Source organism: Lissotriton helveticus, chromosome 4_1 (assembly GCF_964261635.1).
Source record: "Lissotriton helveticus chromosome 4_1, aLisHel1.1, whole genome shotgun sequence".
NCBI classification, from domain to species: domain Eukaryota; kingdom Metazoa; phylum Chordata; class Amphibia; order Caudata; family Salamandridae; genus Lissotriton; species Lissotriton helveticus.
The window spans coordinates 1,564,787,265-1,564,814,137 of NC_136063.1; the positions used below are offsets into that span (position 1 = coordinate 1,564,787,265).

Sequence of the window (26,873 nt, forward strand, 5' to 3'; positions counted from 1 at the left end):
TCAGGGGGTTAAGATGCCACGCGAGGATCTCAACCGGTCAGAACTTTATAGATAATGGGCTATGGTCAGACAGTCTACGTCCTAAATATTCCATAGGTTCACATATTAGCTAATCTGTTTGGAGCATATAAACATATCCAGCCTAGTAGGTGAATGATAAATGTGAAAATGGTACGAGTAGTCTCACGTCTGGACAAGCAGGACCCTCCAGATATCTGATTACTCCCAGTGTCCCTTCCAGTCGCTAAAAGCCTCAGATGTCTTATGTGCCAAGGCCCATGGTGGGCGGAGCGGTCAAGTGTACAATTGGTCACGCATTTATAATCCCCTCACAGTAAGAGGTCACCTGTTATTAAAGGCGCCAGTGAAGATGAAAACACCAGAAGAAAAGCCACACGTTCCTGATTCAGGGCATAAACACTCCCCAACAGGATAGATATCTTTGCCTAATAGTTTACCCTTAATCAGTACATATCATCCCTCTTTGCTGATGGTAGAGTGAGTGAGCGCAAAGGGTGTCCTCGCCGTAACCCATATAAGAGCTCCTCTGGTTTAGGCTGAGTAAGATGTGGCAAAGAATTGCCCCTGCCATCTACACCACAACTGGTCAATCTTCCCAACTGTAAGGTGAGTTTCTTCCAACATAAGAAATACAAGTGGTGTGCAGTTCCTAATGGTTGGGATGAAAGGTCTTTTCTAATAGGTGCCCTCACACACCCCGAAGGATGTCATGCTTCATCATTGGGCCTTGCTCCTCGTCAGGCAGGCACTGCAATGCCCGTCAAGCACCCACGAAGGGGCTCTTTGGCGGAGATCTTTTTGGATGAAGCCATAGGGTGAGTGCGGGTGTGTGGGCTTGGTAGTGCGGTGAGTGAGTTAAAATAGGTCTAGGGCCGTCCTAACTAAATGTATTTATTTACAGGGGGCTCTAGCCTATTTAAAGTTAAAGTGTGTGAGGGCACTTTTTAGAAAAGACCTTTCTTCGAAACCCCTAGGAACTGCACACCCCTTGTACATCTTACTACTGCCCTGTAGCAGGTGTGCAGGACCTGCTTAAATATAGATCCTGGTTCCTCTTGTTCTAAACTTTCTTGCAACATAGCCACTTGTACTCCTCACCTATTCAAGTACCTGTGAATGTGCTGGTGTTGTGGTGTTTAGAGGCAAATCCCACCCCCCTAATGTTCCCTGGACATAAGGGTTAATTTAGTTTTAGAGTCTGCCATGTAGTCAAATGGTGTGTGTTCCTCAGGACTGTCCCCAATCCCTCCCATGGCCCACACCCCAAAAAGCACTAAGCATTGTCACTCCCAAGACAAACAAACAAAGCCCCAACTACAAACACCCCACCCGAAGAGCTGTCTAGAAACGGATGGCCACCCAAACCTAAATAGTAAAAGCATTGTTACTAGAATGCCACCACCAGTTTCCTGGCAGGGGCTAATCTGGGCGGGGTAGGTGAAGCAATACAAGCTTGATCCATGCTGTGACTTGCTGCATATCTTAGAGTCCGAAAACTCCCTGGCCAGGGTCCAGAAATTGAACTGTGACCAAATAGAGGGGTTGGTATCATTAAGCAGAAACATTATCTCCTTGTCGACGTTACCCCCACCTATATAAGTCTCAGTGCCAAAAAAAACAATGCAGCGACAACACCCCAGTGCCATCTCCTCAGAACAGGCCATCTGCAGATTGTTGAGTCACTTTAGACAGGTGCTCTCCATTGATTAAGGAAGTGTCCGATACTGAGGCCATTGATCTATGTTCCAAAGTGGAGCCAGTTTCAGCATCCGTCTTCTGTGTCAGTGCTTTCTCAGCCACTGCAAGCAGCTCCGTGGCCCGCTCCTATTCCGTCTGGGAGTCGGACAGTTTCTTCAAGGGCATTCTACAAAAGCCCCCTTGAGTATGTTTCATGGATCTCTGCCTAGTTTTTCCCAATCTGGGCCTGGTTTTGGGGAGCATCGACCCAGCTCTATAGGCCTCCAGCCAGTTTCAAGCTGTTTCCAGATCTTTGCAGAAGTGAGTAGTCCCTTCTAAGAGCATCCTAAGTTTGAAAGTAAACATCAGGGAGCACTGCAGTCCTTCATCCAGAAGGGCTTTTTTAACTTCTAGGAGCGAGGCTTGCTGTGCTTGGACGGATGCTGTAAAATTGGGCAACACTGACACTTTTCAACTGTCTACACTAAAGGGGCATGTAGTCAGCGATTCCTGGAGAACAATGTCCCTATCTCTATAGTGAAGCAGTCTAGCCACCACAGGGTGTGGTGAGCGGCCCAGTGACAATGGGCGAGCCGGTACTCGCTGGGCCCTCTGCAGAGCAAAGAAAGGGGTAAGGTGGTTTGTTGCTACTTCAGTCCGATGCCACCATTTTAGGCATGACACCATGTCAGTCCCTTCTGGGACCTCTGGAAGCCCCACCACCCTAATGTTGTTGCTGTGGCTACGTCCTTCAGTATCTTCTGCTCACCATTCCCAAATGCGCACCCTTTCCGATAGGTCCTCCACTGTGTAGGTCAGTGCCTTAAGCTCCTGTCGTATTTCTCTTATTGAAGTTTCTACCTCATTGACTTGGTCAGCCAACTTACGGTGTTCAGTCAGCAACAGGCTACGTCCCACTGACTTTGCCTGGAGAGTGCTCTTAGTGTCTGCTATAGAGGCAATGACCTTATCAAAATGTAAGTGTGTGGAGGCCCCCATGGGGTCTGGTCCCTCAATCACTCAATCATTGGTGGAGAGGGTTCACACGCACCGGACTGTGAACTTATCGGTTTGGTCTTTGGTTTCCTTATTTCAGCGGTATCGTTTGCCACTCACAACATGCCTTCTGGTACATACACAGACAGCAGCAGTCCCAATCAATCATACTGGAATGAGATACATTGCCATTTGTTTAGGCAATACAAGTCCGCTTCTTTCAAGGGACCCTAACTACGTCTCCCCTTGTGCTATTGGACACTACAGTTCCTGTGGTCAAATAGCTGCCTGCAAGCACACTTTCATGCTCACTGCAGGAAAAGTGTTCCTGGATGAACATATCATGAAAACATGTTAAACATATATTGAATATATTATTGGGGAATCAAGTAAAATAGTAATTGGTGGTTAGGACAAATTTTGACCATTTTATAATTTGTATGCAAAATAAAACATGGAATTTAAATGCAATACTTTTTAAAGACAAAATGCATCTTCCTACCTTGTAAATTCTGTCCTGACTGCATGATTCAGTAGATACTCATCACTGGAAAACTTTCCAAATGCTAAAAGTATAAGCAGGAATAGCATTGCAGCATACATCAAAAACTCTCTGTAAAGTTAATAAAGATTTACGTTACATTTTCAAGTTACTGGATTAAAGGTTAGTTTGATTCAGAGAGTTTCCCCCAAAAGTGAAACATGTCCAGCTTTGTATCTGAATTAACTTTAAAGACTAAATGGCTCACAAGCAAACATGGACATCAGTTAGAGGTTCCCCTTCGTTATCCTGGTGCCATCATCAGAAAATCTGGCTCAGTGATTGCTGGTTGAAAACCAGGATCAGAAAGTTAACATAAATATTCAAATTCTGCAGTCCTAGTTACTTGTCTTTCCTATAGCTCCTAATAGCTAATTCTAAGGTAATAAGGGCTAAAGAAAGTCCAAATTCAAAATCAATGGTCCTCACCAGCCTCTCAGTAGTCTACTATTTATTATTGAGGTATATTGCAAGGCAAAAATTATAGGAACTGGTTGGCCGTCTCCATTGTCTCAAGCTCATGTTACTTTACTGTGTTTTACAATACAGCTCATTCACCAATTATTTTGCCTCTTGGTGCTTTGGTGCACAGCTTCTCTGCCATCATGGGTGTATCTAAAGGAGCTCCACAGGCATTGGGGGTGGGATGCCTCGGCCCAACGAGCATGGTGTGGAATGAGTGTAGAATTATGTGATAGTGCAGGATCTTTAGTGGGTCTTATCAATTGCAATACAAATAGGTGTTGAGTTAAGATATATTTTGTCTATCTGCTGGATGTAGTGCCTTAGGGGTGTGGGCCTTCAGACCCGCCAACTAAATCTGAAACAGCTGAGGAGATGAAGCCCGTCTCTTTGGGTCCCAACAGACTCCATAATGCATGGGCTGATTACCGCCTTTCCACTGTGTTGGTGGCTATTATCCCTTATTTAGCAGTTCTTTAGCTTAGAGCTGAAATATCAGGCAAGTAGTCTAACCTTTTCTTTAGTTATGGAATTACCTATGGTGTTAGGCCACTTAGGGTACTTAAATCCTTCCTGTGGTTGTGAACAGTATTCTGTCTGGTCCCCTGTTCCTGGCACCTGCGTTTCCCTTTCCTTGTGTTCCCTTTTTATTTTTTCAAAATGCTCAGTTTTTATTTTCCCATCCGGTCTCCAGAGTGTTTGGTCTTATTTGGTGCCTTAGCTTTCCCTCTTACCTCTTTGGATATCCATCTTCTTGATACCTCCTTCACCCACACTATTTTTTGTTGATGGGTCATCCAATAAGATATTTTACTAGTTCTTATAGGAGATTCCACAGAAAGCCTAGGTGAAGGGAGATACAGTCTGAAATTATTTATTTTGGTCCTGGTATCTCCCCTTCTAATTACTATGAAACTTGTAATGAACCTTTATTTTCTATCCAATTTAAGTTTCTTGAGTTTTCTTTGCATCAATATAGAAGGGCATCATCAACCACTTGAATAGTTACCCTGTATTCTTTGTGATCCAAACTAGGAGTGATTATTCTGTAGGATGTTGTTGCTCTTGTTCTTCACGTGAAGCTGGTTAGCAAGGGTATTTAAAATATTTGTCCCCAGAAATGAAAGGTGAGTAAACGGACAATAATTTGTGGGGTCATTGGGTTTCTTCTGAAGGTACACAGTTTGTCTATTCTAGAAGGCATGGTTTGGCTGTCAGGGACTGGAAACTTGTTGCCAACTCGCCAATTGAGAGGGCATTTAAGGTGGATCATTTTGGTACTCAGGACCAAAATAAACAATTTCAGACTGTATCTCTCTCCACCTTTGCTAGCATCACCTGTTTTTTTCCCAAGAAGCGCAAGAAAACATGCCAATTCCAGAATTATTGGGTTGATTCCACATTTTTATCTGATTCCAGGTCCAAATTGGTGCACGTTTGGTGCGGGCTTTTAGAAGGAGGACAATGTATGGCAAACATTTGGTTTTGAGGGGTGCATTCCCGCACCTTGTAAAACTTGTTCATCATCTTTGCAGTGTCACCCGGGGTTACAGATTTATTAATACATTTGTAGAGAGCTAATCACCAAAGGTCTCCCCTCGACCTCTTAATGGTCCCCACAGTGTTATCTAAATTTGGAAAAATATTTAGTATATTACACAGAAATAATTTTTATGACGACATATAGGGTAAAATTTGTGAATATTTTGCCTAAATAATGTTTTTATGTCTTGCCTAGGCAGCACATGCTCTGTCTCTTTGAGACATGCTGTACCTAGTATTTGAGCTTCCAAAAATGCCTATCTTTTTCATTGGCTCCTCTTGCTGTCCTTTAGAAATGCTAGCTTTTCAATGGTGAATACACTTAGTGGTCCCTCCTTTTGGGTTTTTGTATCCTCCCATGAGGACTGCCCCTGCTTCATGTCTTCTTACTCTTTAGGTTATTTATACCTTGAGAGCACTCTTTTTTTGGATGGCCTGGCTCTTTGCTCGTTAAATGTTCTGTTTACTTGTGTAATGAAACTTCGGTTTGCTTCATTTGCTTGCCATCCCTTAATCTCCCAATGTATTCCTCTCACCCCTCCCACAACACTGCTCACAGGCCCCACCAATCCTCAAAGGCCACTGCTCATTTTTTCGTTTTGTTTATTTACGCATAATTTGTAGTGCAGTGCCCTCATTTAATTTCACTGTGTCGTCTGCCCCGCATCCTTGCACGACACTGCTTGCCTGGCCTAACCTCTGAGATCGCTGTATTCATTACTTACCATTATTACAAATGAATAGCTTTCATTTATATAGCGCAGCTATTCAGGTGCTCAGAGTAAATTAAAGAATCAGCCCATAGTCACAAGATGTTGAGCCAACACCAGACTAACACGGATCACTATCTACCTAGTCGGCAGCTCTGGCTGCTGCGCCATAGCCTTTCCCAATCCATGTTGCAATGTGCAGTACCTTATATGGCCAAAAGAGGTGCCAAGGAACATCTAATGCCAGCTTGTGGTACTACACCCCCACAACACTGCTTGCCCGCTCCCACCTACGCGATCTCTGCACTGATTTCTTAGCATTATTTAAATAGGTAGTTTTCGTTTATATGCCACAGGTATCCAGGCGCTTGGAGGAAATTATAGGATCAGCCCATAATTACAGGATGCTGAATCAACACCAGACTCTAACATGGATTCCCCAGTTGGCTGGTCTGGCCACTGCACCATGTCCTTTCTCTAACCATGTTGCAGGGTGCATCACCTTATGTGGCTGAAAGAGGTCCCAAGAAGTACTTAGTGACAGCCTGTGGTACTTCACCCTTTCACTGTTTCATGCACAGTAGAATAAATGTTGCTGTACCCACAATAATGTGCTGCATAGCTAAGTATGTATAAGGTCCCAAAGTCGAAACTGATTGCATTGCAAATGCTTGTTTTAACTTCCTTTCCACAATGGCTCATTTTTTTGTGCTCCATCAGTGTCTTTCTATTTTTCATTACATACTATTTTGTAACTAGATCATATTTTTCTTACTTATAGTACTAGATCATATTTTTCTTACTTATAGTGAACTTTAAATAGATTGCTCAGCATAAGGATGATAGTTGGATTATATTAGCTAAATTCTACTTAATATTGGATTACCATGTCCTAATATTCTTTCTTGTTAAAAAAGTTATCAAAAAGTATTTAAAATGTATACTTTCCTCTCAAGAATATTTCGATACTATTTTCTATATCATCACAGCAGTATTTTAAGTAGTTTTCTTCCTTAGCGTGTCCTTGATTTTGTGAACTGCTTTCAACTACTTAATGAGTTAGTGATGTAAGAGAGCAAAAAGCATAGTCTGAGATTTGATGGGGTATATTATAAGGTTGCACTGCCTGTCTTGTCTGCTGTAATTGATTTGAAAATGTTCCTCTGTTGTCACTTTGTTTAGAAATAAAAGGCAGTTAAAAACATTTTTGCCAAAGCTATATAAAAATCATTAAAAAACCATGTATAGCAAGGAACGACATTTTTGGGAAACCCGGTTTACCTCAGTGTTTGCTGTATGAGTGTTTTCTTTCGGATTCTTTCCTTTGCCTCTTTCAGCTGCGCAGGTTTCGGAGGACGAGCTAGTCGTAGAAATCGTGCTCGCTGGCGAGCAGCAAGGATCTGAATCGAGAAAAACATGATATCATCATCAAAGGATTCCAGAAAAATTAAGCTAACAAAACAAAGTATCTCTAAATATGCATTTTAATTATTAATTTAACTGCTGTTTTATATACCTTGGGTGACAGAGGACTTTACAAAGATATGCAGGTTGTTATGTGGCATGGCGGTCGCTCACGTTTACCAGCCGCCTACGACCCAACTGCCAAGAACTTGCACTTCAAGAGAAGACATGCATTACACCGGCTTCAAAGCACTTCTTGCAGGTAGTACATAAACACTTTGCACCAAGAGGCACTGAGACACTAAATCCGGTCCTGGGAAGATGGTGCCTGAGGTGGAGATGAAGAGCCGTGCCTTGAGGGGAATTAAATAATACATACCTTTTTGGTCTGCTTTTACTGTATATGTGTTTATCTGTCTACACAACAAAAACATGGCTAGAGTACTTTGTTTCCTGTAAAAAAACTTTGTTTGGAACCAGTGCTTAGTTTGTAAAATAATGGCTATTGGCTTAAAACTTGGGCAAGATGGCCGCGTCTGTGTGAAGCTCAGAGCGGCAGCGCTCGGGGAGACGCTGCGACGGTGGCCTCCCGGCTCATGCTCACATTTCAATGCCTGGAGATTACTGCAAATATATGGCGGTCACCATGTTCATGTTTTTCCAAGCTTGGAGGGGCGTGTATATTGCGGTTTAGGTGGCTCGCTTCCTCTCATCAGCAGCGACCGCCATTTTGAGTGCAGGATGAGGCACTCTTAACCAGCTGGTTTCCTGCTTCTTCATAATTAAAGGCAAACTCTTCCTCAAAGGTAAATGAGATGTATAGCATTTTGTTCCTTGTTTTTTTCTTCTTGTTAAAGGCATTTTTCTTCATATTATGCAGGCCTCTCCATACAGAAATAAGCATTTAGGACATTCATACTTTTTTTTGTTCTTCGAAGTTTTATATAGCGCAAACTTGACCCAAAGGTATTCGGTATCACAGCGCTTTACATGAGCACCCGTTGCACTACATAAGGACACATTCATTTTTGTTAGGCACTGGGAGATTAAGTGATTTGCCCAGAATCACAGGATGCTGAGCGTCGTTGCAGAGGCTCAAACACGGTTCCTTAGCTTCGAGGTCGGCCTCTCTAGCCGTTAGGCTACATCCTCTCTACTTTGCTGTTTAGAAACTTATTTTTTCTTCAGCAATATTTGCTTTATATTCACTGCATCTCTTCCTTCCCCATATGCTGAAGTCCCACCTCTTGGATTTCAGCATATGGAGAGGTCAAGAGTTCTCAATTCTGTATTTAAATCTCCAATGAGTAATTCACAAAGGCGCACACCGGTGCATTCATTGTCCACTGCAATGGAACACTCTACCTCTGCTGCATTGCCCAATTTGGCATCTTCTATTTTGACTACCACAACTCCTCAATCTTCTGCGAGTAAAGCAACAGTCAAGAGGCTTAAAAAAGACCCACCTTCTCCTACTAAGTCAATACCAGTGGCTGCGCTTGATCTTTTGGTGGAGGGAATTAGAGCTTTGCACCCCTTAAAGGAGGACACTAATACCAAGTTACGAACCCTCAGTGATCGATGGTCGTTTATGGAGGAACGTCTGTCTTCAGCACAGCTACAACTCACTAATTTTAGCGATACGTCTCTTATTGTGAACTCTCTTCAGGCACAGGTTTCCTCCTTACAGATGTAGGTTGGGGACCTTGAAAACAGGAACCAAAGGATAATCTTTGTATTTATCGACTTCCTGAAGGTACAGAAGGGGCAGACTCTGTCTCTTTAAAAAAAAAAAATCTTGCCCCAGATTTTACAACTATCGGAAAGCCCGCCACTCAACATTGAAAAAGCACATAGACTGGGTTGTCCTCCTTCAAGTGCTTCACCTCCCATGAAACCTAGAGGTGTCATCTTATTTTTTTTTATAATATACGGATCTCATGCAAGTTATTTCTGCCACCAGACGAATCAAAAGAATTTTGTGGTCTAGACATAATCTTAATTTTCCCAGGATTACACCAAAAGCACTGCACAAAGGCACAAGGAATTTCTCAATATGAGACCTGCTCTTCATGCTATGGGTGCTCGGTTTGGACTTTTTCATCCGTGCCTCTTCAAAGACACGTACAATAATGAAACAACAACTTACGAAGCTCCGTCTCATTTGAAGACTTTCCTTGAATTTGTATGTTGTTCATTCAACTTCATCAATATGATATCATTATGCTGTTGAATTTACCTGTTGAAATGCTATTATTTGAACTTTATATTATATTGTATTGTTCGTTTTTGTCCTCAGCTTGCATATATAACACTTTTTCTCAATGTTATTGCTGGTCTGTCGATATGGATTTTTGTAGGTTAATTTTTTTTAGGCTTAACATTTTTATATTATTCTCTTTTTTCTTGCAGGTATTATATGTGCGTTAAGGCGGTCTTTGTTATCGTTTTGTCGCACAGACTCTTCTGTGCCTTGTCGCCCCTTGTGAATCGAACGCAATGTCCTCTCCATATGGGACCACACCCTACCATCATCAAAATATTGTTAGGTATATTTCCCTTTATTGTTATTTGTTTTGTACGTCATATACAAGCTGATATTGGAATCTATCTTTATATATCTCTGTTTCATTCTCTTTCTGGTTACCATTCTTCTTCTCCTTTTTTCCTTCCTCCATATAGATTTTCTACATTTACTCTAGTTCCAAGCTGTTATTTTATTTAATATTTGTATGGCTCTATTATATTATCTTTCCAATGTGGTCTGATTGTTATCATCAATTTGACTTATTCAAATGGTTTTGACAATGGTCTCCTGGAATGTCAGGGGTTTCAACTCTCCAATCAAAAGACAATGAGTTCTTGCTCATTTGTCAAAGCTTGGTGAACATTGCTTTCTTTCAAGAATCTCATTTATCTGACACTGATTCCAAGAAAATAAAGCGGGGATGGGTGCCCCAAATCTTTAAAAGTTAATTGATTTCTCAGGAAATGGATGAGGAAGGAAGGTGGTTATTACTTAAATTATGCATTGATAAAGTTCCGATTGTCGTTTTTAGGTCGAGCTGAGCAAGCGCGCATGTGTTTCTCTGCGAGACTTATTGTTGATGAGTAGCGAATAGAAGCCCTACCCACTCTCCGCCCATGTTTGCTATCAGCTTGTGTCATTGTCTGTCCTAAATGCTGGCTTCGGATTCATCAATAGGCTTGTTAGTCCCTCCTTAGTACCGCCTCCTCTTCATTTGTCACCCCCCATTGCGACTGGCCCTTTTACTTTGAGTGCTACACAGTACGTATTATTTAGACTGAGCACTATTTTCTTTAATGAGGTTCTCCTGCGGCATTCTTTACTCCCGCCTCCCGCCCATTGTCAGTGCCTTCTCCCCCCTCCCATGCCCACACTCCCTTTTGTGCCTTCTCGCCCCCACCCGTTGTCCGTGCCTTCTCCCCCCCACCCTCCCGTTGTCCGTGATGACTACCATTTGCACTGCAATAGGTCTCGTGTAAATGCGAAACCTATTGCATTGCAAATAGTGTCCGTTGGTTAGAAGCACACGTTTTCAAGAGGCCCTCAACACAATAAGCTGTCTTTCTGAGAGTGTAACCTGCAATCTGCAAGCTACACGGACGACTCTGCAGCTGGTGGCTCAACCCACAGTGCTACTTCCTGCTGTTAAAAACTGTGGCAGGTGGAATTTACACCGCATTCTGGCACAGGTCAGTGCACTTCAACTGCCAGTTTAACTTGAACCAGCACTTCAGTTCCAGATGAACATGAGAGATTGAGGCGGCACTCTGCTGTGGGTGACATCGCATTGTGTGATGCCCGTATCCAGTACTGCCATTTTACCCAATCGTGCTGTGCATTGTGGGACGTCTCATGTGTCATTTACCATTACAATTAGGGGTTCAAATAATTACACCCTACACATTTTTGTCTTGACACAGTAACCAGTGAAGGAGTCACGCATGACAAATTGCAGCAAGCCTGTTACCGCCAGCACTTCTCAGAGCCCGAGTCTGTGTGATATGTCAGGCGTAGGTTGGAACATGTTAATAACATGTGCCCATATTGACCTTTGCTATATATGAGCTAATGATACACAAGTACAATTGTAATATAGAGGGTTAGGCAATGGTAGAGCGCATAGGAACTGCTAACACACCGATTCTAGTGTAGTATATTTTATGGATTTTTTAAACAATAAAGTCACTTTATTGGTTAAAAAGTCCATAAAATATACTACACTGGAATCAGTGTGTTAATAGTTCCTTCCTGCTCTGCCATTCTCTAACCCTCTATATTATGATTGTGCTTATGTATCATAACCTCATAGTGTATCATTCCACAGGAACCACTGTTTTTCCTATATAACAATTACCCTGGTCACTTAGTGAGTAGGGTTCTCCTGTTTCTCTTCAACATATTGACATTTGCAGCAGCGGCACTTAAAATTTGACCACTATAGATTTTCTGAACATTACTTTTAGTCTTCACTGGCATGGCAAGGCAGTGACGCCTCTAGCAGGTGGCATCATTGGCGACCACCACTGTGGCCTATGCCCTGAGAGGCTGCTCCTTGTGGGGTTTCTAAAACTAGGCCAATTATTTTATGCAAAATAAACCCCTTTTATGGACTGTACCACAAATCAGTAAGGGTGTGTAGAGCTATATAACATTGATTTTATAGTAAGTTTCGCTCCCTTGGTGCCAGGTATAATTAATTCTTATTCTTTCCTTCTTCCTTCACATATCTGCCACCCACCTCTCACTCCCTGCCCCCCTGTCCTTTCCCTCTAGCCCACAGACCTCTCCTCCTTCCCCATGGCTCCTTGTAAAGCCCGATCAGATGTATAACCGTTCTTAATCTGGGCACTACATTTATCAAGTGCCTGGCTGCCAAGGGAGAGGGCTAAACTAATCCTGGGACTCCCTGGGTTGACCTGTGCGGAGCGGTAACTGTCATCCTCTACCCCTTCTAGAAAGGACCTGTCACAACATGTAGCAATTCACAGTAATACACTGAGATGTTGTGCGATCCCACGGTAAACCGCAATGCACCACGCAGTAATGTAGTATAACGATTAAACTCTCAGCGGCATTCTCTGCTACACTAGAGTCGGTAAACAGTTGATGCCCAACAACACAAAACATGCAAGATTTACTTTTGCATTAAGTTCCACGCTTTCTTCTGCACCCCTGACTTATTTGTCATAAATGCAGCCTCTCAGAACATAGTGCACACATTTTGTTATATTATCTTTGTTCTTAGCCATGTAAAACACGCATTTGCAATGCAACAGGTCTCGCATTTACACGAGTTGGAGCTAATGGCAATGCCTTTATTTAAGTTTTAGATTTTGAAACATAAATAAAAATGCATTGTCATTTACAATGCCAATAGCTTAAACTTGCGTAAATGCAAGACCTGGTGCATTTCAAATGCTTGTTCATATTTATGGTCCTAATGTACCTGACTGTCAATACTGGTCCCTGGTTTCACAGAAGCTTTTACAACTTCCAGATGGCAACCTAGTCTTTGCGGGTGACTGGAACTTACCTGCTGATCTTTTCCTAGATATAAACTCCTCTTCTCCTTACATACCAAACAAAACACGATAAGCTTTTGAGCAAGCTTTTCAAAGACATTACCTTACAGATGCGTGGAGATTGTGTAACCCAACTTTACGGGAATTTACATTTTTTTCCCCAGTACGTCATACCCATTCCCGAAATGACTATGTTTTTATTTCACATTAATTAACTCAATCCCTACATTCAGCAGATATTGGTTCTCTTAATCTTTGATCATGCCCCGGTATCTCTGCATTTAGATATCATACTCGCTTCCACCTTCCCTAAATGGTGAAGATTAAATCATTCATTACTACTGGATACTACTTTATTTCTTGCTTTAATACCTTTGTTCGTGACTTTTTTCGTCTTAATCTGACAAGAGATGTCTCTATTCCCATTGTATGAGATGCTTTTAAGGTATCAGCCCGTAATTGTATAATTAACTATGTCTCTAATAAAAGAAGAGTATCTAAATCACAATCTAACCAAATTCTTGCTGAAATTAAAAGCCTTGAGCATTCTTATACCTCTCACACTCAGCACTCTTTAGACAAACTCATTAAACTAAACTTTAATTTTAAAAGGTTTCTTCCCATAGTGCAGCTTCCTATCTCCTAAAATCTAATGCAAGATTCTAAAGGGGTCAAAACAAATCTGGGAAGTTGTTAGCTACATATCTTAAAATTAAACCAAATAAATCACTTATTGAATTAATTGTCAATGATACTTGCTCCTTCCATCATAAAGATTCAGATATTTTAGTTTAATTGCAGCATTTCTACACTTCTCTTTATACCCCGAAAGTCTTCTTTCAAATTCTGAAATGTGTCGTTATTTATCCTCTTTATATAAACCTACTTTATCTCATGTTGATTTTTCTTCTCTGGAAGCTTATATCACACAATCAGAACTTTAGCTTGTACTGCTATCTCTTAAAGAGGCCCCAAAGTGCTTCTCCCCAAATAAGCTATGTTAGTTCAATCTTTTGTTAACTCTGTTGCCTCATCTGGCTCATTTTGAGATGCTTATATATGTCTCATTCCGAAAGATGGCAAAGACCCACAATTTAGCAAAATAATTATCGGCCTATATCTTTAGTTAACCTGGATTATAAGATCTTTTCCAAAGAATTCGCTCTCCGGCTTGAATACTTCCTGATCTCCTGGGGAAAAAGCAATCTAGTTTCATAAAGTGTAGATATCTTTCTGATAATAATCGCTTATTCTTCGATGTCATATCTAGGTCCATGGTTTTGCCTGATCCTATGGCAGCCATTGTTCTGAATGCCAAGAAGTCTTTCGACTGTGTTATTTGGTTTAATCTATTTCATACTTTAGCCCGGTTTGGTGTTGGTCCACAAATCGCGTCTTTAATATCTCTTCTTTATACCTCCCCTAAGGCTGCCGATTGTGTTAATGGATTAATATCTTATTATTAAAATTTACATCGAGGGGTTCGCCAGGGTTGCCCCTCTCTCCCGATTCCTCCTCAATAAGGCGTTAGAAATGTTTTTGTCTCAAATTTGTCAGAATGCTCATATACACGGTTTTACTCCTGATTCTCAGCATATTAAATTAGCTGCATATGCTGATGACATATTACTATTGATTTCTCAACCTCAATTTTCACTCCCAGCCTTTGTATTGGAAGTTACTTCATTTTCCTTAGTCTCTAGTTATACATTGAACAATGATATATGTGAAATGTTGCCCCTCAAAAAATTCACCTTTAGGCAAGATTTCTCCTCATCTAATTTTAAATGGAAATCCAAACAACTTAAGTACCTCCGTCTCCAATTTACTTTATCCATCTCCATTAACTTCGATACATGTATTCAGAAAATGTCCTCCCTAACCAGCAAATAGCATCCTCTCTACTTATGTTGGTGGGGTTGTTTTGACACCATTAAGATGTTAGTACCCAGCATACTTTTTGCTCTCTCTAATAAAACATTACACGTTCTCCCTAAGTTCTACAAAATACTGCATTCAATACTATCTGCATTTCTCTGGAATAATAAAAAACCTTGTATGTCACTAATCAAACCACAGCGACCTAAAGTTGAAGGTGGAGTGAACTTTCCTGATTTCCATAAATATCATAATTTTTTTTCATTGCTACAGCCCTCTCAATGAATAGCTCCCTACTTGTCGTTCACTTAATTGTGGGTAGATTTGGAATTGGTATTTTTGTCTCCTTATTTACCACCGCATAGCCTTGGGGGCCGCCACCTTTAATGTGAATTAATGTGGGGGCCACACAGCCCCCCCACAGCCCTGGGGACCACCATCTCTCCAGGGAAAGGCGTGGGGAGCATTTGCCCCCCCTCCTGGAGCCATAAAGGGCCGGCTCCTGCGATGTCTTGGGGTGCCCACCCCCAGGACACAGCTGTATGCTATACCACTTTACCGCTCCTGCCAAGCCATAGCAAACTGCACTCCGCTTCCAGCAAGTGAGAGCATTTAAATATGCTCTTGTTAGCTGGAAGCAGAGTAAAATTGCTTTTGCACAGTGGTAGCTGCATATTTAGCAGCTCCCTCTATGTGAAAGCAATACCATCTCTGGCAAGAGGCTGGGAGCCAGCAGGGACTGCAGGGGCCTTGAAGCTTGTCAGTGGGCCAACCCAGGGCACCCACAATAGAGGCCAGGACCCGGGTGATGGGCTCCAGAGGCTGAAATCAGCTCGACGCACGGCCCTCCTTACTCTTAATTTTTTTTAAAAAGGGTTGGGCCCTTGAGGTGAAATTGGCTCAGGAGGTGGTAGGAGGGGGAGGCGCTGGACTCCCCCTCCCTATAATAAAAAATACAAAGTCTGGGCCTAGGGGTATGGGATCCCAGGGCCAATATCGGCCTAGGAAAGGAGTAACGTGCCTCCCCCCCCAATATATAGAAAATATATTAAAAAGAAAAGCCAGACTGATAAGTAGCCAGAGGGCCCACCACCTTTCGGCACCACTCTCTAAACACCTGACTGGTTGGAGGATGAAGTCCCCTTGACTGCAGTAGGTCCTTGGGGGCCAACAACCTCTCCTGTTTCCTCCTGTTAGTCACACACATGGGAATTGCTAAGAGGTGATTGGAAGCCCATCCCCTTACTCTACCACTGTTCTAACACACCTCCTGGTGCGCTACTGGTTGGCGTTAAGGTCCCCATGGATGCTGAGGGTCCTTAGGGGCCGAGAACCCCTTCTGTCACCTCCTGAAAGTCATACAGAGCAGGATTGCTAAGAGGTTGTCAGAGGCCGCACCCTCTTTTTCCACCACTCTGCAAAAATGCCTCCTGGCACCCTACTAATTGGGGGATTAAGTCCCCTTGGCTGTTGAGGGACCTTGGGGGCCAACTACCCCTCCTCTAACCTCCAGTAAGTCCCACACAGCTGGATTTGCGAGAGGTTGTTGGGGGGAACAACCCCTTTCTCTATCACTCTGCAAATGTGCCTCCTGGTGCACTACTGGTTGAGGGATGAAGTCCAGTTGCATGCTGAGGGACCTTGGGGGCCAAGATGCCCTCCTATTACATCATCAGTGATGTCATCGACCATGCCATGAGTGATGTAATATGTGAGGTCATAAGCAGTGTATTGAACGGTCAAAAGTTATAGCTAGCTCAGGTAATCATAGCTGCTGAATTGGGTGTGTGAGTGCCTGTGAGGGTCTGATTGGCTGTGAGAATGTCTGAGTAGGTCTGTCAGTGGATGTCAACGTGTTTGAGTGGGTCTGTCAGTGAGTGTGTGAGTGTCTGTGTGGGCCTGCCAATGGGTGTGAGTGTCTGAGTGGGTCTATGAGTATATGTTTGGGTCCGTCAGTGGGTTTGAGAGTGTCTGAGTGGTTCTGCGAGTGGGTGTGTGTGTGAGTAAGTGGGTCCTTGAGTGGGTCTGTCAGTGGATGTGAGTGTGTCAGTCGGTCTGTCAGTGGGTATATTAGTATCTGAAGGGGTTGAGGTGAGTGCCTATGTGGGTCTGGGAGTATGTGTCAGGGTGGGTCTGTTAGTGGGTATGTGAGTGTCTGGGTAGGTCTGTCAGTGATTGAGAGTGTGTCTGAGTGGTTGTGAGTGTCTGAGTGAGTTTGCGAGTGGGTGCATTAGTGTCTGAGTGTGTGAGTATATACAATTTAAAAAAAAAATCTGCTGTGGAGGTACACAGGGGGCTGCACTGAGCATCGCGGCAGATTTGCGAACCCTCACACATGAAAACATATTTCTGGGCATTTTTTTTACCCATTGGGGGTCGCACAAGCTCCCTATTTTGCACCCACGGGGTCAGGGTACGTTTACCGTGACCCCTTCTACTACATTTCATCTCAATTTTTGCAGCTAGGGACTGTTGCCCGATATTTAAATTGGCGGCCATAACTTTCTACTCAGGTTGTCATCAGCAAATCACTGCATTCCTTTTAGCGCGTGGATTCGCGATGTGCCATGGTGGGTTCACGAAAGATTCACACCTCTAGAAATACAAATTTGTTTTCCGTTTAATATCTCAAAAACTACAGAACAGATTTACATCAAATCACAAAAAATTGTCTTTCTCGACTAAAATCAAGCTTTCTGACAAATTTGGTGTAACTCCGTCCTGCAGTTCGGACTGTAGTCATCTCTAAAACCTCTATGGGAATGAACTTTGCTTTTTTTGACCCCCATTTTCTCGGCCCTCATTTAACTGCTCACCAAGAAACTTTCCATGCACAATTAGACAAAGTGGGGCACTTTTTGGGGGGAAATTTCGTGATGAACTGTCAAATGGCACCAAAGTTATGAATGAGGCATCCATTCTTTCAAAAGACTTATTCGGTTAATGAAAAAAAAGAAAAATAACAGTTAAAAAGCCATGTTTGTGCTAGGCACGTTTAGCAATAACCTCATCATGTCACAGTGAATATTCACTGTAGTAATTTAAACCATGTAAACAATTACTTTCAGTAAAACAGTCAGATAAAATGCACATTGAAAGAACACCAAAGCTCTTCGGCCTCAATATTTCACTGGTGAATCTTCCAACAATGTAAAGTGCATTGTACATTGGAAATACTAACATATGATAGTCGGTGAGAAAGGGTTTAAGTACCAATCGATTCTCATATAATTTTGTTGAGTAAAAACGGATACAAGCTGAAATGAAACCATAAGGCATACACAGACTCTTGTGTTTAAGCATTAGTGGGACATAATCTTTGAATGGTTGAACCACACATTTAGTAAAAACTAGAATCTTTAAGATTCTAACTGCAACCAGATAGTGTGCGATTTTTAAGTTCAAAATGGTGGTCGTATCCACCTTCTGCAGGGATACTCAGTGCAGAAAAAGAAGACATATTCCATCGTCTCTGGAGCCAAACCACAAGCAGCGCACTAACCTTGGTGCTGATCTTCAGTCCATTTGCTAAAACTCCTTAACTGCAAGCAACCAAAGCAGAATCGCACATACAAGCTCTTCGCCAAAGGTGGAGTAATCATATATAGAAAAAGTTTGACCTTGGGACTTGGCTTAAAGCTCAGGATGGTCAAGTGTCCTGAGGTTGCATTTATAGCATATTAGTCACACACGCATGACCAACACTTCGCTTTTAGGACAGCTACATCTGCCTTGCGTATTTCCCCAGGATGGTCTCACAATCTAGCCAGCCCAGGTGTCCAGCACCAAGTAGGAGTGTGCTTCAACCGGAGAATTTGATTAGCATTACTCATTTTCAGCAGTTCCACCAAGGTTGCCCGATAGTCAATTAGCTCAGGTGTAGACCATAGATGTATTCAATGCATCAAGGGTTTTAACAGTGCCACATCTGCAGTTCTTTTGTACCTAGATCAAAAATCAAAGGAATGAAGGGTGTGCTGTTCAGGATTGAAATAAGGGATCTAACAAAGTTGCTTTGGCCCACTACCAATTTATGAGCATCAGCGTAGCTCCAAATTTCAGCTCTGTAAAGCACAGCACTTTGGGCCTTAGCATGCTAAACCTCCAGAGCTGGTGTTATTGATCTTGACTGTATCTGATTGTGAAGTCTCAGTATAGCTTTCGATCTCTGAATTATAAGAAAGTAGCTTTTGTTGAGCTGCGATTCCCAGCACAGCTTATCAGCCAGCCTAACGCCTAAGTAGTCAAAGCTATGAACCCTCTCAAGTGGCTCATCAGCAACTTTAACAGTGCTGCTTCTAGTTTTACCCTTCCCAAGTACCATACATTTGGTCTTTGTTTCATTCAGTTCTAGACCCCTTGAAGCACAACAAAACCCAAAACTGGTCTAATAAAGTAACTTAAATCTGAAGAATTGATCACTAGTTTTAGCATGAAACCCTGCTTGGAGAGATGACAAAATCCAATTGTCATCCATCTAAGTCTTCAGCTTGTTGAGTACTTGCCTAGCAAAGATTTTTTGCAAGTGATCTATCAGGCTTATAGGCCTGTAGTTAGAAGGACTAGAAGCATATCCTTTATTTTATAGTGTGATTATCTCCACCCCTCCAGGTATCACAAATCTCACCCCCAGCAGCGATTGCATTTGTTCAAATGTTAATGTACGGGGCCTAGATTAAGGGTTCTGATTTGTACTGATCTCCAGGTATATGGTCCGGGCCTAGGGCTTTGGCAGCTGTTAAAAGATTGATGGCCCAGAAAATTTTCTTCTAAGCCAAAAACGAGTTTAATATTGTTTTTGGTCAGTGGCATATCAAAGGTTAAGGCTTAATTGTCATTTTCACTGTTGGCATATAAAGCAGAGAAATGTTCAATCCATTTCTCTGGTTGGATATAATAGCTCGGAGTCCTTGTGCTATCTAAGCTCCAGTGAGATACAATGTGCCAAAAGAGTCGATTGTGATTAGACTTTGTAGCAACCAGCAGGTCTTGCCAATTCTTAGCAACACATTAATTTTTAACTCTGTCTAGTGCGCCTTGTATCTACGCTGTATAACTGGTATATCTAGGCGGTTACACACTTTAATGGCCCTCTTAAGCTCCATTATAAATAGTTTACACTCTACACTGAACCATTTGTGTCCCCTTCTAGGAATAGATTTCTTCTGAGCTGCTTCCTTATGAAACACTTGCTATAATGTTTCAAAGAATTTGTTAGGAACAGCTAATATCGACACTAGAAGAAGGAGTATTATCATATTCAGAAAGAATGTTCACAAACAAATGGTACATCTTGGAAAACAGTTCTTGATCATCTAAAACCAACGGCCATAATATTTTTCTAAAATTGCTAGTCATAGTAGACTCCAGAGCTGCTGTATGGCGCACTATCGAACCCCTATTTAGCAAATCTCCTTCAAGGGATAAGAGCAGTGTGTTATGGTCGTAGTCTGACCTAAAAACAATTTCCATGTCATTAAGCGGCGACCAAACCTTACAGCTTACATTGAATAAGATGAAGTCGATGACATTAATACTAAATCCCCTCTTAAAAGTAGGCTGCCTTTCTAGGTTAGAGCGAATCAGACCATTGCAAGCCCTTTAGGTCACCAGAGATGAAAGCTGGAGAGCAGTATTCAGGGCCGGACTAAGAACCAAATCCGGCCCCGGCAAAGTGCTCGGCTGGCCTCCCGGGGGGAGGTCTGAGCTCTTTGCTGGGGCCGGTTTTCGGACGATTTAGTTCCAGGGGCCAATTTTGCAGTTATGCTGCATAAACAGCCCTGTAACAAAATCGGCCCCCAGGGGCCCAAAACCGGTCCCCACCCTTGGGGCCCACCGGGGGATTGCCCGATGCCCGCAACGGCCAGTCCGGCCCTGGCAGTATTAGAAAAGGTGTGCTGAACTTTACCAGCTATATTCAGTCACTTCATTGATTGAAGGTGAAGGCTCAAACGAAACATTGAAGTATCCTGCTACCACAATTTTCACCTGTTGCTGATAAGTGCCAATCAAATCATCCAGCATAATCAGTACTGGTGAATCAGTGCCCGGGGGAAAGAGATCTAGCATAAACATTGAACAGACCAGGATTGATCCTGAGGGAAACTTTGACAGAAGCCCCATTGGGCCTGGAGAATACATTTTTAACTGGCTGTGGGTGCAGGCAATGGGTGTATTCTACTCAAATTAGCAAACCTCCCACACTGTCCCTATTTTATTTGGGGGACTATCTTTGACGCTGTAAACAGAATAGCCATTAGCAAACAGTTTGCCCACAGCCCATGTCTCCTGAAAGGTACAAACATAATTATTCCCAATGAAGGTAATCCACTCCGGATCAGAGATTTTAGAATCTATCCCTGCCAAATTCCTTGAGATCATGGTCAAGCCCTCTTGCTCATCAATGACTGTTTCGGCACTACACTAACCAATCTCGCTCATGGACAGGCAAGTAATATGAACGTTGGGGGTGACCATCCTTAACTGCCTCTCTAGTTGCTGGGCCTCCCCTAAGACATCAGGAATAAGTGAAGCGGTAAAAACGCTTGGCCTCATGGTCATGTGGTAGTGAGTAAGTCAAATTCAAACTAGAGAATTGATTGGGCGGCTCAAGCCCACGGGTGCTAGGCCACACTGAAGGTTGATGGGCAACCTGCGTTTGGATTAGATGGTGGGTAATAGCAACTGAGTGCAGGGATGGAGTGGACAATTTTATTTTAATTACAGAGGGTGTGGGACCTTCAATGTGACTTGTGCGAAGTTCAGAGTTGATCAAGCTATCCAGCAATGATTCATTTTTTAAAGACACCATTATAAAGTCTTAATTAAGTGGTCCATTACTGCATTTCTTAATATACTCAATGTCAGAGTGTACCACCCACACTTCACCCTAATCCAGTGGATAACCTTGTTGGTTGGAGACTCAGTATCTTCACAAACATTATTGTTGGACAGGCCCCATGAAGGGCTCGCTCCCTCCCCGCATGACAGGGCCCTGGTACCGGCCTTCCAGGTACTACCCGCAGAAGCAACCCCCAACCCGTCCCCCATGGGACGTCTGCTCCTGGGAATCCCTGTGTCCCTGGCCTGGGCCACCGTCAGCACCCTTGCCCGGGCCAGCCGCCATCTTAGACACTGCGCCACGAGGCCGTGTGGCCTCAGCTCGACCCCAACCCCGGGCCTGGCCAGGTCCCGACATCCCGGCACCACCCTCCACCCAGGAGGTGAACGGACCACTTGGCAGGTCAATGGGAGTAAGAGGTGTCGATGGCTCTCTCCCGCCAGGTGCCGATCACCCCCAGCCTCCCCGGGCGCTGGCTCCACCCCCCTGCTGGGTGTCTGGACTCCCTCATCCCGGACCTCCCGACCTCCAAGAGCGAGGGTCCGGACATCAAAGCGTGCCAGACCTATAACTGAGGCAGCCCCAGAACAGGAAGGCAGTTGTATCCTGGAGTCGAGAGACACCGCGACGAACTCATCCTTGACGGACTGCTGGCGCTGCCGCAGCCCTGCCTTGTGAACTATTGTCCTGCCTGCGGGCGCTGCCGCGGCCTTCTGCAACCTTCATCCTCGTGGGACCTGCTGGCGCTGCCGCGGCCCGTTGTAACCTTCATCCTCGTGGGACCTGCTGGCGCTGCCGCGGCCCGTTGTAACCTTCATCCTCGTTGGGACCTGCTGGCGCTGCCGCGGCCCGTTGCCACCTACGACCTCTTCGGGACCTGCTGGCGCTGCCGCGGTCTGACCCGTCCGAACACCAAGCTCGAGGATTGTGAGCTAACACCGTTCCACCGCCGTACCTACGGGTACCAAGACTGTCCCGCTACCCCCTTCCCTAATAGAGACTAGAATTGAGAGGATCACCGTGTCCTGATCTCATTGTATCGTACTACCTTACTTCAAGAACTGCCTATAAAAGGTGTTAATCTGATCTTCGTGTGGTGTCCATCTGTGGGGGGGAAGTTACTTGTCTGTACGATCGCTGGGGACGGCCCTCACCGGAGGCCTCTCCCCTTGTGCTCGGCCGACCCTCCAGGTCCCCGTCTAACAATTATTTTTTTTTTTGCAGAGTTTTATATAGCGCGAACTAGACCCGAACTGAATCAGGTATCAGAGCGCTTTACATAGCACCAGTTACGTTACATGAGGACACGCATTCATTTTAGGCACGGGGAGATTAAGTGATTTGCCCAGAATCACAGGAGGTTTTTGGCGTCGTTACCGAGACTCAAACCCAGATCCCCAGGTCAGAGGTCGAGCGCCATAGCAGTTAGGCCAACTCCTCTCCCCACATTCTTTCCCATCTTTGGAATGGAGGTTAAATAAATCAATCGTCAAGGGTTTACTCACAAATATAAGAGGAGAACTTTCAGGTTAACTGTTTGAGCATGGGATCAGAGAAATAGGAGCAGCCGCAGGACTTCTTAATCCAACCCGGGGCAAATTGGTAATGACCCTTTTTTTGGCTGCTCATCCTCCCATGAAGGCTGACTGTAGGCATTAGCCTTAGATGATCAATGTGCTGATGTTTCAGGATCGAGTTCTGGAAATCATTCCGTGCCTTCTCTACACCTAAGGGAACTGGTATGCGTGGTGTTGCTTAAAATCTGCCAGGCGGGGCATGATTTGCCACAAGCCTATTGCCCATCCTGCCCCCTTTCAGTTTAAATTGCGTTCACAGTATGTCCCTGTTTGCTTCCAAATAGAGGCTTGTTATTGGGACGACAGGAGCATGCTGTATTAACAGAGTTGTTGCAGTCCAGGTTCCTACTCTCAGTTATTACAGTGAGCAGGGATAACAGTTTGTCCAACTTAAGATAATGCAAGGACAGGCTTTCATAAACAGCCGCTGGCTGAGGAGAGCTATCCTTAATGGTTGTGCTTGGATCGGAGGCTGGAATCAACATCACAGTTGCATCAGGAGGCGGTATTATCATTTCATCAGCTATTAGGGGGAGAACCTATTAGTGTAAGGAATGTTTGAGGATACCACAATTATAGGAGACAGCAGCACCTCAGCGTGAGGATGTAATGCACCATCAGCTGGGGAAACAATTGTTGGAGTTCCTGCTGTTCCAAGGCGAGTTTTTGATTTTGGTGCAAACATTTCCAGGATTTTTGCCAATGATACAGCTCCTTTAGCATCTAATATATTTCCAACCTCTTCAAATATGTGGTCTATGGACTCCAGTGTGCTTGTTCCCCCGTGCCCTTGCTAGTGAGTAAAACCTTCTTCACTAGGCTTTTTGAATTTTTTTGCAGTTGGATTTAGTGTCTAAGAGACTTTGCCCTTCCCCACTTTTTTTTCAGGGTTTTAAACCGTCAAGGACTAGCTTTGGATTAGCTTTGATAAGGGGCTCTAAATTTAAGGTTTCGAAGGGCACAAAAGCCAAGATGAAAGTACTCACAGTGTTTCAATGGCAGTAGTCGTGGGTTACATATGTTAGAGAGTGGGCCCAGCCCAGCCTCTTCCAGGTGACAACGGGTGCAGGACAGGCCCGCTCTTGGGCAGGGCTTTGCTTGGGCATGGCCCTAACGCATCCACGGTGCAGGCTTGCTGAGGCACTTTCTAGCATAATGCAGAAGACCCCTTCCCCTTGTCCTGGAATTCTGCAGCTGCGCCTCCTGGTACTTGGCAAGATGTTAGATGGAGTCTACATCTGTATTAAGGGTCTCCTGGGTTAGGAGACACCAAGACTGTTCCTCGTTATGTTCTGCGCTGTGGGAGTGCAGAGGAGCTTTCTAGGGCGATGTGGGAGGCCCCGGCCCTTTTTCCCACAATCTGCATCTGCGCATCCTGCGCTTGGCAAGAAGGTAGATGGATTCCCGCAGGGGTAGTAAGGGTGTCTAGGGGTGGGAGACAAGACTGTTCCTCGTTGGGGGGCGTGGCTAGCGGCATGCCAGGCTAGACGTGTGGTCCGGGAGCTCCCGGCCGACGACAACGAAATCCGACATTTAATTCGACCACAAATCGATATCCTGCATTGCAAAAGGTGGCGGACACCTCAGGAGCGAGGCCACCAGAAAACGGGAGGCTTTGACAGCTCCGGAGCTCCCCAATTCGAAAATTGCAGCAGCGGCCGGCAGAAGATCCAGCGAGCCAACATGGCGGACTCCCGGTGAGCTCGGAGTCCGATAGGCGGAGGGGGGACCCGCGGATCCGGTGCCACTGACCAGGTGGCGGCTCTGTCCGGCTGGGAGCAGACGACGGGGTGCTGCGCGGTCCGTGTTGACCGCCCTGGGCTGACTGTGATACTGGAGCCGGACTTCCCATTCCAACATGGCGGAATGCCCGGGACATCGAGGCGGGAAGCTGTGAGTGATCCGGAGGCGCCGCCCGGGGGCTTCACTCTCTGAACCGCCGAGCGGCCCAGCAGCGGTAATTGGTGCGGGACCCTGACTCAGCGGACCGATGTCCACAGCCTGCCGGGAACCTCAGCGGTAAGCGGGGGTACAGGCTTGCTCATCCGCCATTCCTGGGGCGATTGAGAGGAGGCGGCAGGCGGACTACGGGGGTGTCACCAGGCGAGACTCTGCGCCCCCCCTCCCCACAGTGATCGGGACACTCGGCGCGGTCGCAGGGAGAGTGGTGGCTGGAGGTGTGGAGCCCCCCCCCCCCCCTTCAGCAATCTGGCGGTATACCTACTAAGGTGGCGGCCATTCTGCTAGACCGGACTCCCACAACAAGGGCACTGAAGCCAGACAGGGACTAGCTAACTCCGGTGGAGGTGTGCGAGGAGGTGGGGGACCTCGAAGGGACGGCTGTGGTGGCACTGGGACTCACGCCTCCTACCCCAGCCCCCCCACCCCCGGCATACACACGACCCCTGGGTCCGGGACAACGCTGGGGTGGACAAACGCGGTGGTGGACTCCAGCTCTGCACCGCAAGACAAGTGATAACCGCGACTTACCAGAGGTTTGGGGCACAGCTCGTTCGTAGGACAGGACTTCTCTGGGGCCACACTGCATGGGAGAGGCCAACCATCGCGGCACCCGCCCTAAGCACGTAGTTCAGTGACGGGGGCTGGAGACCGATCACCCCCGTACCAGAGCTCCACAAACAGGGGACGGTGGAAGCAGCGGACATCGCCACTACACGGCGGCACACCATACCTCCGACTACCGGGGACCGACAGCTCGGCACAGTGTCAGGCAGAAGCGGGAACGACTACCGCCGGCGACGATTCTAACCTGACACTCCTGGGGGATAGCGACGACCGGCTGAAAAAAGCAGCGACACTCGGAGGGTGGTGAGAGACAGGCACGCCGGGCGCATCACCGACATTGGTGGGGAGAGGTGAAAGGCCGCCACCGGACCACTGCACCGGCGGGTCACACCCCTATTGTCCCCGCAAATTCAGACCCCCCCGGCAATCATGGGAAAGAACAACCCACCGCCCAAGCCACCGAAACAGGGCCCTATGGATAATTTCGCGGCACCGCGACAGGCAAGAGGGAACCCGGACGCATCATCTGAGGCACTCGTCGATACTGGAACTCTGCTGGCAGCGATACAGGCATCAAGAACGGATATTCAAGAATCACGAGCGGCGTTGGAAGTCAAGATTGGCGAGGTGGGATCAGAGGTCACTCTCCTGCGCCAGGACTTTAGGAACCTCTCGGCCAGGGTGACAGACACGGAATCGCGCATCGGAGAAGCGGAAGACGCGATTACCACAGTCAGGAGGGAAATGGCGGAACTCCAAGCATCGCACCGACAACTACTGTGGAAGGTGGACGATGCGGAAAACTGGGCACGCCGCAACAACCTACGCTTCGTAGGTTTTCAAGAAGGACTTGAAGGGACCGACATGTCGACCTTCCTGCACACCTGGCTTAAAGACACCTTCCCAAGGGCGCCCTTCTCGACGTGCTTCGTGATTGAAAGAGCCCACAGGGCACTACTGGCGAAACCTCCGGAGGGTGCGCGCCCTAGACCGGTGATCGCACGCTTCCTCAACTTTGCAGATAGAGACTTGATCTTGAGGGAAGCGAGGAAACTAGGAGAAATCAAGTGGGAAAACACCAACATCATGATCTTCCCAGACTACAGCCAGGAAGTGCAGAAGCAGAGGCACTCCTTTGATTCGGTAAA

General features: G+C 45.3%; 1 protein-coding gene across 1 annotated transcript in view; it reads right to left on the reverse strand.

Moving 5' to 3' along the window:
* PKD1L1 (polycystin 1 like 1, transient receptor potential channel interacting) overlaps positions 1–26,873 on the reverse strand; it is a 1,793,388-nt gene that overhangs the window by 359,292 nt on the left and 1,407,223 nt on the right. The window contains exons 52-53 of the mRNA XM_078688182.1: positions 7,231–7,349; positions 3,197–3,307 (exon numbers count right to left, since the gene is read on the reverse strand). Coding sequence (XP_078544308.1) covers positions 3,197–3,307; positions 7,231–7,349 — 230 coding nt within the window. The remainder of the gene's footprint in view (positions 1–3,196; positions 3,308–7,230; positions 7,350–26,873) is intronic.